The 13,814-nt window shown below is 33.8% G+C and overlaps 1 protein-coding gene across 2 annotated transcripts in view; it reads left to right on the top strand.

Annotated features, from left to right (window-relative positions):
• Nucleotides 1–11,798, top strand: part of LOC114923083 (aspartyl/asparaginyl beta-hydroxylase-like) — a 35,793-nt gene extending 23,995 nt beyond the window's left edge. Inside the window, exons 4-5 of one of the 2 annotated variants that reach the window (XM_029285546.1) lie at nt 8,159–8,197; nt 11,122–11,798. In XM_029285546.1, the coding sequence (XP_029141379.1) occupies nt 8,159–8,197; nt 11,122–11,438 (356 nt within the window). In that variant the 3' untranslated portion in view covers nt 11,439–11,798. Of the gene's footprint in view, nt 1–3,606; nt 3,864–8,158; nt 8,198–11,121 lie in introns of those variants that run through there. The other variant, XM_029285547.1, reaches the window with a different exon arrangement.
• Nucleotides 11,799–13,814: the final 2,016 nt, after the last annotated feature.

Genomic DNA, 13,814 nt, shown 5'->3' with positions numbered 1-13,814 from the left:
AAGCCAATGAGGAAGCCAGCAGGAAGTTGGGAGTTGATCTTGCTCCCTCTGCTTTTTTGCCTGTTCCTACTCCTTCTTTTTCTCTGTTTATGTAAGGGAATCTCTCTGAAATGACCCCAAGGGTCACATGCTATTTAGTTTAGTCATGAAAACCATGACTAAATGAACAGAAAGATTAGTGGCCCAATTTTGGGACACTCTAGGTCAGTGATGGCGAACCTTTTAGAGACTGAGTACCCAAACTGCAATCCAAAACCCACTTATGTATCGTCAGGTGCTGGGTGGGCGTGGCCCATTGGGTGGGCGTGGCCGCAGTGGTAACGGCAGACTGGGTGGGACTAAAAAGTTCAATCAATTCCAACTTTGTGAGATTTTTTTTCCCTGCGAGTTGAAATTGATTCAACCGGGAGGTTTTTTTGCACACGGCGGCGGAGGCCTAAAGCGAAAAGGTTTTATAAAACCCAGCTGAAGGCCTAGGACTGGAGCGATGGTGCGTATGCCCACAGAGAGGGCTCTGTGTGCCACCTGTTTGCCACCACGGCTCTAGGTGAAATGGATTGTCTTACTGCTTCGCAAACACTTTCCTTCATTATCCAAACTGCTTATCAGAAAGTCCTTTTTACCCAATGTAGTAAACCTTTGCTAGAACGACAGATAGAGGCTACATAGAACTTTGTGGTAGCTGATGTGCCAGTTGAAGTCCTACCTAATGCAGAGAACCTGGCTATAGTAATCTGTGCTCTTATTATTATGAATTTTATCTAGTTTATTTATTTATTTATAGTTTATTCCAAAATTGCAAATGTATAGAATGTGGCAGCTTGCCTACTGGATGGCTCCTGCAGTGAGAGCATATTAACATCAGTTTTGTAGGCTATGCACTGGTTCTTGATAAGTTTCTGAATACAAACAAGCATTTCCTTTTTTCCTTCCTTCCTTCCTTCCTTCCTTCCTTCCTTCCTTCCTTCCTTCCTTCCTTCCTTCCTTCCTTCCTTCCTTCCTTCCTTCCTTCCTTCCTTCCTTCCTTCCTTCCTTCCTTGTACTGTGTTTACAAATTATAATGAAGATTTTGGCATTAAATTCAAAGATAAGATAGACAGATAATCTCAGAAAATGCATTCATTGTATTTTATTTGGTATGTTTATCTTTTATTAAAGTTATATTGTGCATTAATTGTATAACTTCAGAAATTAATTGTATAACTTCAGAAATTCTATAACTTCAGAAATTATCTACTTAATGATACTATCTGTAACTATCTCTTTGTTTTAAATGAATAGAATTCTTTTAAAAAATAGTGCTAGGAAAAGTACAAAAAGACCATCAGAATCAAGGAAATTATAAAAGATAAGTATGTCTTTTTTAGGAAGTATTGTTGAATTAAAATGAATAAAGCAAAATAATTTGAAATTAGTGGAAGGTCAGAAATAGTATTTTTAAAAAAGCTGAGAACTAACCAGGAGTAATGTATTTATTAGATTGGAGAAACCAAAAAACACCAAGACCATTCCCACCAACCCTGACAGGGCAAGCCACTAGAATATAAGCGGAAAGGAAACCCCATTCCCTACTACAGGGGTCTCCAACCTCTGGGCTGCGGCCTACTACTAGGCCTTGAACCTTTTAGAACCAGTTGTGGAAGTGGTAGATGAGCGTGCGCTCCATTTGTATGAATCATGTGTGCAAATAGAGCTGTGCACGCACTTGCCCGTCACGCATGCAGAACCATTCCATCATTCCCCCGCCAGTCCGTAAAGCCGAAAAGGTTGGGCAACTCTGCCCTGCTAGCACTGATGATGTTACCTAGGTTGGATAATGAAACATATGCAAGCAAACAAGCTCAGAGAGCACCAAGGACCCCTCAAATTTTGAAAAATTGAGAGAAATATGATGTGACATTGGGGAGCACAACTGGCATCTCTGTATCTCTCTTCACTGGGAAAGATGTTGATAGGACTCTATAAGAACAGATAAAAATTGTAGATGATATACTATTTTAGAGCTATAACAAATATTAACAAATGATTAGTGCCTGATTTATATCCAAAACTAAGAACTGAAATATTAAATTGCTGAGTTCCTAGGAAAAACAGAATATTAAATTAGCAGAATAAGTAAATAGCCATTGTAACATCTGTTTTAAAATGGAAATGCCAAATAGAATTAGAGGTCAGCTACTTAATTTATAATGAATTCATTGGTGGAAAACATGTTTTAGATAGAATAATTAAAAATAAAGCAAGCACCCATGGAAAATAAGATTATTTTAGAGAGGTAGTCTGTAGACTGTACAAATGTTATGTATTTATGAAAATATGAAATACATAGTTCATAAACTTGGTTCTAAAAGTATCTTCCTATAGATCAATAATTAATAATCATAATATGATTATTATTATTCTGTTGCTTTGCATGTACATTGAGAGCTTCTGCACTGGAGACTAATTCCTTTTGTGTCTAATCACACACAAATAAAGTATTCATTCATAATTATGGTAATGATAAACATTTCCTGCACTTCAGGTAAATAAATAGTACATCTTTTGTAGGACTTAACAATCTTTTATTCATTGTTAAAAAGTCTTTTGCAATCTATGTGATGGCTTCAGAAGTGTGTTAAAAATTATGAGTGATCTACAAATAAATTAGTCATGAACATTAAGTGCAGTTGTCAGGTTTAGATATATTTTTGAATGCTAGTTGCTGGAAATAAATGATGGATGAAGGATTTTGCAGACTTATCTAGCCTAATCTGGAGCCTTTTTAGTATTCTATTACTGCAACACCAGGAAGAACTAGGCTAGATATTTTCTTTTCTTATATATTATACATTTTATAAATTTTATAAATTTTATCAGTTTTTGAGACAACTAGATTGGATTAGCCTAGTGCAGCCACTGGACTGTGAACTCATTCAATCCTTGTTCAGGAAGATCTTTCTTTGCATTGGCATTGAGAGTACGTTGTTTTAAACTTTACCTTCCTTTAGTGCAGGGGTGACAAACTGCTGACCAATGGGCTGGTTGCATCGTGTAAAAGCCGCACCCAACCCAGAAAAAAAAAGTCACGATACGTTGCAACACGCCATGTGATGCAGCAAGTTTAATATCCGTGCTTTAGTGCTATCCTTGTTTTTTTAAAAAAAAATGTCATGAAAGCATATGCTTATCACCTGTGGACAGTTTATTTTTAATAGAGTAGATGTTTTGTAGTAGTAATAACGAGTTCAATAGCACTTTGAAAACAAACTTATCTTCATGAGCAAAATTATACTTTGTCAAAATATAGTCACCTCAATAAAGGCAATGTACAGTATGTATACATGTCTGTCAGAGCAGGGGGGAAAGAGAGAGAGAGAGAGACAGAGAGAGAATATGTGTATATGTCTGTTGGATGTTTTCTCATAATCCATAAATAGAACCATTTCATTCCTTGACACTTTTTTGCATTTTCTTTTACTAATTTCTTCAAATATCTTTTTAAAATATCCTGTTCTTGTTAATCTAGTGATCATAGGGTCTCTTAAAGCTTTCTAGATCAAGATTTTTCTTTCTACCTAATACTGCCTTTTCTCTCTCTCTTCTTTCCCCTTTATTCTTGCATAGGCTTAACCAAAGATGGCAATAATGAAAATATTGATTCACTTGAGGAAGTCCTTAATATTTTAGCAGAGGAAAGTTCTGATTGGTTTTATGGCTTCCTCTCATTTCTCTATGATGTAATGACTCCTTTTGAAATAATAGAAGAAGAAGAGAACGATGCAACAGATGATGTTGATGGTACGTCACAGAATGAAGGGGTTCAAGGAAAAAAGACATGTGTTATTGTGGATTTGCAGAATCAATGACTTCGGTTCCTGGAACAATTCATTGATCAAAGGAAATGTCCATAACATTAACTAAGTGCAAAAAGGTGCTGGAGTAAAACAGGGTAAATCCCTCTTATGGACAGATCAGTTGTATGAAGACTTACTATCTAAACTCTTTTAGAAATATACATTCAAAAGACAAAATGAAATAACATTTGTCAGTATTAACCCAACAGTATCCTAACTAGCGTGATTGGTTTATGTCTGCTTTTGCACTAAAATGCACAAGCTCTATAGTAATAGCCTACATTACTAATCTGTAAATGGTTCTTTTTTCTAAGAAATGTTAATTGGCTGTAAATATTTAGGCATGTCTGACAAGTTGTGTATATATTGATACTCTAGATTTTAAGATTCTGCCTACCCTAACATTAAATTAGAGAACTATTACTGAATTTAGTATCAGTAATTATTTCCTAATTTTTTAGTTTCTTTGACTTTACAGAACATATATTGAGAATAGTTGTTAACATCTATTATCTGGCTAATAAACTATTCATTATTTAAAACCAAGCATGCAACTTCTATATATTTTTAAAACAAGTTTCAGTCACTTACTTCTTTGTATATTACTATTCTTTCAAAGGCAGTTTGTTTGTTTAAAAAGTGAATATTTTATGAGAATAAGAACTGTAAGTATACCCCCATGCCCACTCATGTATATATGTGTTTTTGTAATGCTGAACATATTAAAGATAGTCAGTACAAACTGACTTTCAAAGTTGTGGCTGACTTGGGTTTGATTTTATTCCTCATCTTAACCCTGGTCTCATAATGAGATAATTGATTATTCAGACTCTTGAAATCCAACACTTTCTCATTGCCTATGTTTCTGTGCACTGTATTCCCTTTCTGGAAAATGTTAACTTTGGGAAGGATAGAATCCAATCTCCTACACTACATGCACATCATCGAATAAATGCTCAACTTTGCAGATCAAGGATTAGTCTTGTGAACAGTAGCAGCTTTAATTATTTGTCCTGATATTGCTATACGGTTTTAAATAATATTTACAGCTTACAAGAGAGCTCTGTAATTTTTATTGCTTGCCTTACTTGATAATACTGAGCATGTAATTGTGAACAGCTGCTTTTAACTTCTGCTTATTTTGCTGTCATGCTAATATGTAAATAATTTGCATAAAATCTTTCATTTTTTCTGTTCAAATCAAAATTTATCAGCTGAACCCTGGATTTCTGTGACCACCTTCAACTGTATCTGATATAAACAATGAGTTTTCCATCACATTATAAAATAACTTTTTGAGTTGTATGAATAAACATTCTGATCATGTAGTATATACTTTGTATCATTAGCTACCTTAGAACACCTTAATTGTAGATCTTGGAAGTCGATATATAATGAATAGTGAATGTGTTGTAACAAAATATTTGTACTCTAGAATTTACTTTGCTAACTCTTTTTATATACACAATTTTTATATAATTAATACTTCACATTATATTATTAATACTGCACATTAAATGGATGTTTAGTTTATCTTACTTTCATTCAAAGATTCCCAGTCTCATTAGGTCAGAATAAACTTGCTGAATTCATATTCTCATGTTACGTTCTTCCCTTCACATTTATAGAGCAAGGCTTGAAATAGGCACCCTGGATTATTTATGAAAGCTCATGAAATAGAACTCTGTATAAAGGGGTTTTAAATTGCATATGAAACTTAACACAAATAGAGCAAGATCTCTTCTGAATATGTGAGAAATTGATGGAGGTTGATTGGAGGTTACAGATTATGAGAGATTCTTCCCACTCACATGCCTATTAGGTAAGTCTGAATATGCAAATAGAACTGAATTCCTGTTTGTAAATGGTCTTTATTCACAACCTATTAACAGATAAGTCAGTAGTCTTGGAATCAGTCTTGGTCCTAGATTATTTATTAAATTAACATACCGTATTCACCTTTATTTAAGAATTTAGAAAGTAATTTTAAAATATACTTTAGTGTTACTTTTTTCATTAGGAAAAACTATAAGATATTTTCTTCCTGTCTGTGTAGCTTTTACTTTATTTTTTATTGGGGGGATTAAATATAAATATAATTTCAGTTTATATCAGTTTTACTAACTTGTGCAAGAATGTTAAAAATATCTTGCCACAATTGCATAATATTTAAGACTAACACAGTATTGTAAGATTTATTTTGCTCAGGGAGGTGATCTCTTATTTCATGAAATTGATTTATAATTGTTTCTAAATTGCACTTGGAACAATGGCACTTGGGCCCCGAGCACTGAATATTAAGAGCCCAATTAGATTTGAGATAGAATGGGACAAAGAATTTAATGAACTTAACTGAGCTTTTCAGAGTTTGATAATATACAGTGTGGGTGTAACCTCCAATCCTCTGTCTATAACAGCATTTTCCATGCTGAAGGCTTTCTTTGTCTTTATACTCCATCTAAAGGTTATAAAGGCTAAAGATATACTCTAAAAAGTAAGTACTATAGGATCATGACAAAACTTTAAATTACACCTGCATCTGCATAATATTTTCTTTCACATTTTAAATATAACAATTTGTTGGCAATGTTCACACCCAAGATTTTCAAGGATCTTCTAAGCTTGGTCTAAAATATAATGAAATTTTTTGGTAATAGGTGAAATGCTGGGGGAAAGGAGGAACCTGTTTAATTTCAACTGTTCAACTGCAATCAGCAGTACTGACAAGGGCTGAGAGGAGTAGTATTTCAGCATGAATGGGGGATATTAGATTGTCTACAACTTGTGGCCTCCTGCCTTTTCAAATACCTTTACCTCTTGAGTTCTGACAGGCCCATGTCCTCATGACCTTCAAAAAAGCTTTGAAGACCTGGCTTTTCTCATAAGTATTCGGATAATTTGTGGCTGGCACCTAAGAAACTTGTCTGTTGGTTATGAGGCATGTGTTTGGGGGCACCAATAGTTTTTATGTAGGTTTTATGTTTTTATTTTTTTAATATTGTTTGTAAGCCATCCAATATTTTGATTCATAAGGTGGGTAATTATAGATCTTAAATAAACATAAACTAAAACAAACAGTTTAGAATCATGGGACAGGTGTGATGTAGCTATTACTTGTACAGCTTGTTTAACACTTCTAAAGAAAAGAACAATTTCAATCCTGTACTTATCTCTATGACTCATGCCATAGTTGCTCACAACTGATAACTCACAAATCAGATTTCTGTGAACTATTACAGATATTCATATATCCACGTGTCCAGCATACTTTTCTAAGGTAGTTGACATATTTTCAGAGCCCAGATTGTGTTTATTTGTTTATAAACATGTTGTTGTTAATTGCGAAGTCGTGTCCGACCCATCGCAACCCCATGGACAACGTTCCTCCAGGCCTTCCTGTCCTCTACCATCTTCTGGAGTCCATTTAAGCTCACGCCTACTTCTTCAGTGACTCCATCCAGCCACCTCATTCTCTGTCGTCCCGTTCTTCTGTTGCCCTCAATCTTTCCCAGCATTAGGCCCTTTTCCAGTGAGTCCTTCCTTCTCATTAGGTGGCCAAAGTATTTGAGTTTCAACTTCAGGATCTGGCCTTCTAAAGAGCAGCCAGGGTTGATCTCTTTTAGGGCTGACCGGTTTGATTGCCGTGCAGTCCAAGGGACTTGCAGGCGTCTTCTCCAGCACCATAGTTCAAAGGCCTCAATTCTTTGTTGCTCAGCCTTTCTTATGGTCCAACTTTCACAGCCATACATTGCAACTGGAAAAACCATGGGCTTGACTATACGCACTTTTGTTGGCAGGGTGATGTCTCTGCTTTTTAGTATGCCGTCTAGATTTGCCATAGCTTTCCTCCCCAGGAGCAAGCGTCTTTTAATTTCTTGGCTGCAGTCCCCATCTGCGGTGATCTTGGAGCCCAGGAAAATAAAATCTGTCACTAGTAAACATATTTGACCCCAACCATACTTTTCAATCCAATGACTGCAACAAATTAAACCTCAGTACAGTTATAACTAGAGATAATTAACACCAGGAAAAGTGAAGTTGGAATTCCAAGTCTAGTAACATGAATAAACTAATGTCTACTGGAATAAAAATTGGGATGGTTCCTTATCCTGCTTTATTAGCTGTAAAAATTTTCTTTGTTAAAATGAGATATTAAACAAATCTTGTGTATTATGTTTTTTCTAGCTTTACTAAATAATGAAAAATTTAAATATAGAATAGCTTCATTGTGAAATATTTCTGGTGGAAATTTTATTTTTTAATTAGTGTATGAAATGTCCTAAAATAATGCTTGCAACCTATTTCCATTTTTAAAAATTCAGGAGTAAAACCTGGAGAGATTATCAAGAGCAAAGTCAAAGGTACTTTACTACCAAGCCTTAGCAATGATTATTGCATATTGATCATTGATGCCTGCGGTGCATGAGTTTTGCCATGTTAATAATTATGGCTACTAACTTTGGATACTATCATACAAATTTCATATGTGGCCTATTTTACTAAACAGTTTTTCAAAAGATTAAAGCAGTTTGTTATATTTATATTCTGCTTTTGCTTCAATAGCTCAAGATACTTTGCATTGTGCCTCCAGCATATAATACTGAATTACCCCATTCCTAATATATAACATTTTGATTACTATTCCACAGTAGAATTTCTCCTGAAAACAGTTCTCTATTATAAATTTATAGAAACAAGTTTTTAAGTTCATATCAACTAGCTGGAGAAAAAAAAATAAGATGCTTTTACTGAGATCTATCAGCTGGAGTTATATATAATTATAGTCTCAAAAACATACATACAACTCTTATAAATTATCTTTCTAATGATATAAACAAGATTTTGAATTTATTTATCCTGGTGCTTGACAGATATTTAATTACTTTTTGTCTATCAGATGTGTAAACTCTTGCCTTATAATTTTACTCTTGCAAAACATTTGGGCAAGCAATACAATCACATGAATTGATAAGTTCCCCATTTCTATATGATAAGTGAAAATGTGTTTGAAATCCCTTTGAGTAGTATAATACTCTGAAAATATGTAATAAATTTACCTTATACCTCTATTTAGGATGTAACAATGATTATTTTAAACAAGTTAGCATATAGGCATGAGGATTTTTGTATGGAAAAAACTATATGATGGATCATATACATTTTATTTATAATGTCATTTGATATTAATACATTTATTTTCAATCATATTTAAAGTTCCAAGAGCTTTTGGGGCTTAGACAGTGTACTAGAAAAAAATTAAGGGTTGATGTAAGATTTTCCACACTCTGTGAGTACAAAGGATATTCATTCCCTTTGATGAACGTTGGCTTGGATGCATGCCTAGTGAGAAGAACAATTTGGAAAGGTCTTTGATTCTATTTGTCTGTCTTTTCTTAACATTGATGATTCCAGGTTATTTTTCCTTCAACTGAATTCACTTTAGAGTTTTGGAGTGCCACAGTACTTGAAAATTATGCAAAATGGCTATTTTAAGAAAATAATCATTCATGCATCTGTCACTTGTTCATCCTTGCCTCACTTCCATGATTGCTAATATTGTGTATTTTGAGATACTCTAGGCATGGAAGCCAGTATTTGAGTAAATTTAGATTTGATATGCCTTGTAGCACTAACAAATTAATTGTATAACACATTTTTTATATTTTAAATTTCTTACATTGTCAGAAAAAAATCTTGTCAACATTTATTTATTGGGGAATAACATATTCAAGTTTAACCTGAGTAACATAGATGTGCATCTTAATCTCTTCAATAATTTGCTTAAACCTATTAAAATATTGCATTCTTTTCCTGTTTTATCAACATAAAACACTGATTTCCAAGAATGTTTTACTAGGTCAGGATTAAGTTCAATTAAATAATGCTAATTGAAGTTGGGTATGAGAGGATATTTTTGTTGTTGAACTAACCACATGTCATTGCTGAAGTTAATGACAGTGCTGAACTTAACATTTTCTAAAAAAAGACTTAACATCAACCTTCTCCAGCTGGTTCTCTGTGGATGTATAGAATCTACACAACATGGCTAGCATAGTCATTGCCATGATTTATTTCTTTATTTAAATAACTAATATAGCCATCCATCTTGTAGCTGTGAATCTGGATGGCACAGACAAAGTTAAACTAACCCCCCAGTAATATAATATATAAATAACCAAATATTAATCAAAATAATAGTAATGTTAAAATTTGTTTTGGGTAGCTTAATTAATACAGTAAAAAAATTAAAATAAAAACAGCAATTAAAATAACAGAGTAACAGCTTAAATAATATCTGTACAGTGACATATGACCAAAACATCTTCACTTGACATTAAAAAGCATAGTAAAATTCATGTCAATTATACTTCATTGAAAAGGATGTTCCGTAGACCGGGGGTCCCCCAGCCCCCCGATCTGCAGACTGGTACTGGTCCACGGCCTGTTGGGAACCAGGCCGCTCAAGCATGGGAGAGTGCATGAAACTATTTGTGCAAGCAGCGTGTGTTCATGCAAAACCATCCCCCCCCATCACCACTGCCAGTCTGTGGAGCTGGAAAGTTTGGGGACTACTGCCATAGACTGCTGCTGAAAAGGCCTGCCTTGAGTAAACGGCTATACCTGTAGAATACATCTGATTTCAGTGTACAGAAAAGAACATAATAACAAAATTGTAAAAGAATAGGAAGAGCAGAAATGAAGTGGGACTCTGTATGAAAGTAATAGAAGACTGAGATAATATGCTTATACTACCCACTTCCATTCAGTAGTCTTCCTGTAATTGTTTTAGTTTTGCAGTTCAGTCACGTGATTGCCATTTGTGCACTGTACAGTTGGCTTCAGACAAGCAGAGTCAATGGAATAGCCTTCAGTAAATTGCAAGACATCACATGATGTCTCACTTAACAACCATGCCACTTAGTGCAGATCCCAGTTATGGTCATTAAACATGGATTAAATTGCATTATATTGTGTAAGTATTGAACAAAGATAACTCTACTAGTAAAGAATACAAATGTGGCAAAATTTAATTTTAAACACTTAAGTAGGAAGGATCTCAACAAGAACAATGAAGCAACCCTAAGATCACTCCCCATAAAAGTAAAAGGCAGAAAAGGCTATAAATTATATATATTTTTCTGCTTCTACTAATATTGTGTGATCAACTTATTTTGAAGTGGAAACATAATTATGATTTGAACTTGGAATGGATATGCATTTGGCATGCTGATACCTGGTCTCTTAATTTTTAAAAATATTTTCCTTTTTTTAAATAATGAAAAAGTAATCAAAGAATCAGCTAAGAAAACAAAAGAAAAGCAGCAATTAAAGAAAGAAGCCAAAGAAGAAGAAAAGAAGAAGATAAAGAAAAAAATTGAGGACTTTGATATAAAGGATGAGAAAATTGATGATAAATCAAAAAAAGATTCTCATAAAATTAAGCAAGATAGAAAACCTGGAAAAGAAAAATCAGAGTTAGACAAAAATCATAAAGGTAAAGATATGAAAGTATTGCCTGATGACAAAGATAAAGAAGTAAAGAAGTTAGCAAAGAGTCTTTCTAAAGCATCTGAAGAAGATAAAAGAAAAAAAACAAAGTAACACTTTTTAATGTCTGAATAGTGCTTTAGTCAAAAGAACGAAAGAAACCATAGATATTTAATCTGTAATACATTTTTTCTTAATTAGTTGGAATAAACAAGAATACATGTTTATTTCCATCCAGCCTTAATGTGTGAATTTATAAACATGCAGTATTCCAGTTGTACATAGCTTGTTTACTCATATTGTGATCAGTTATACAATGGAATCTTATTTTTGCTACTCAGTATGGCACACAAAAAAGGCTATTGTAAAAATAAAGAGACTGAAATATTTGAAAGTAGTATTGAATTTACAACAATATTTCATACCAATTCTTAGAAGTGTAATAGAAAAATAAACTTGGATCTGGTTCTCAGGTTGGTGTGTTTCTGTGTGTGTGTGTGTGTGTGTGTATGCAGTGAACAAACATCCATTATATAAAGTATGGATTCAATAACCCGTGGTATTCTCGCTGTTGCTTAATTTTGACTCCCAGTATCCATCACTATTAAGCTCTGTTGGCTGGGACTACTGGAATGCAATTTCTATAATAACTGGGATGCCGTAGGTTGATTTTCCTGTTAGAGATTCATCACAATAACCTCATTAGATTACATATTCCTTAACGTTTTCCCTAATGAATTACTTAAATGTATCAAAGACAAGTGATTTGAAAATACAAACCATGATAGTGAATTCGGAATGCATAAACTTGATCAAAATACTGATTTCAACTATCCTTTCACAATAATGTTTCCACAATGTTTGCTGCTTAGGAAACCAATTTGATCTTTTTGAAGGAGAAAATTGAATTTTATGATTGTGTTACATTTTTTTTTTAAAAAAAAATCATTGAACAGAGTCATCATGTGCAAAAAGTACTTAGTGACTTTTTAGAATTCCTTTCAACCAAGGAAAGCCTTTCAGAAAAAAAGATGTACTTCAGAAACATATATGAAAAAATAGTGAAGATACCCAGGCAGCACTTTGGAAGCACATGGTTAGTTAACATTTTGAACATGAAGATAAAGCAAGCGTTTCCATAATGACTTTGAAGCTATGCACTCAATTTGCAATGAATAAATTATTATATTTTAGGTGATCATACGAAAAATAGTAACTACATATATACAATTTAGAAAGGAATGTGGAATAGTTTACTTTTTATTTTGAGAAGGTAGCTTTAGTGATTTATCTAAAAATATTGAAAAATATTGTATAGGTCTGTGCTTGAGGAATGCATTTATATAATTTAGTTGTTTGATACAAATTCTTGAATGAAAATATTAACTTGAAATAGAGGCATGTAAGGGGGAACAAAATAAGTGATATGCAACCACAATGATCTTAGTATCTCTGTAATATATTTTATTCAATCATATAAGGGATAGAGGTAGATAAAGAAGAATTCCACAACAACATGGGATGCTGCAGGTGTTGTATTTTTGAGTTGATTGCCAGCACCAAATTGCCTCGAAAACTTCAGAACATGGAATTAAGAAATTTCATCCAGCGGTGATGCCATTTGTGGGGGAAGTGAAAGATTATATAACATTTTCAGAAAATTTAGGAATAGGAATAGCAGTCATTTGCTTCCAAATATAGTTTCAAAAGGCATTTTTGCCTGTCCACCAGCAAGGACCGGTAGACGCGATGCTCTGTAATAAATGGAAGGCACCCGGTTGCCTTGCTTAGATGTATAGACAGTCCATGGAGTCTCACTGTAAATATATTTAATTCATTTTTGAAGAGTTTAAAGAGAGTTTTGAATGAATTTTGACTTCTATGCATGTTATTCTATATTTATATTAGAAATAAGGTAATGAAACCTGTTCCTGTCACTTATGCACATTCAGTTTGTTTATTTGGAGAGATGAAATTCAATAAAAATATCTGAGCAGAAGAATTGTTCAATTCTTTTTTATTCAATGTGAGAATATTTAGTTACAAATCGGCTATCTAAGAATTCAGGACAATACAGGTAGTTCTGGCTTAACAATGGTAATTAGGAATGGCAACTCTTTCATTAAGTGTGACATGTGACTGTTGACTTACATTGAAATGCAGCAGTTCCAGTTAACGTTATACAAATCCTGCATAGTGGTTAAGCACAATTTTGTGTGATCGTTATTTGCAACCTCCTGCTGGTGAGGGGGTCCTTGGTGCTTTCTGAGCTTCGTTGTTTTCTTGCAGACGTTTCATTACCCAAATTAGGTGACATCATCATCAGCACTGATGATGACATGTCCACAAGAAAACAACCAAGCTCTGAGCACCAAGGACCTCTTTTTTCAACCCTGAACTACACATTGTCTTCTTTATTGACTCTGCTGGTTTTATCATTGACTTGCCTGTTGGAAGCTAGTGGTGAAGGCTGCAAATAGTGATCTGTGA

The sequence above is a fragment of the Protobothrops mucrosquamatus genome, unplaced genomic scaffold (genome assembly GCF_001527695.2).
Source record: "Protobothrops mucrosquamatus isolate PMUCROS unplaced genomic scaffold, P.Mucros_1.0 scaffold1847, whole genome shotgun sequence".
Classification (NCBI taxonomy): Eukaryota; Metazoa; Chordata; class Lepidosauria; order Squamata; family Viperidae; genus Protobothrops; species Protobothrops mucrosquamatus.
The sequence above is the reverse complement of the archived record's forward strand: the minus strand, read 5'-3'. Positions and strand labels throughout refer to the sequence as shown.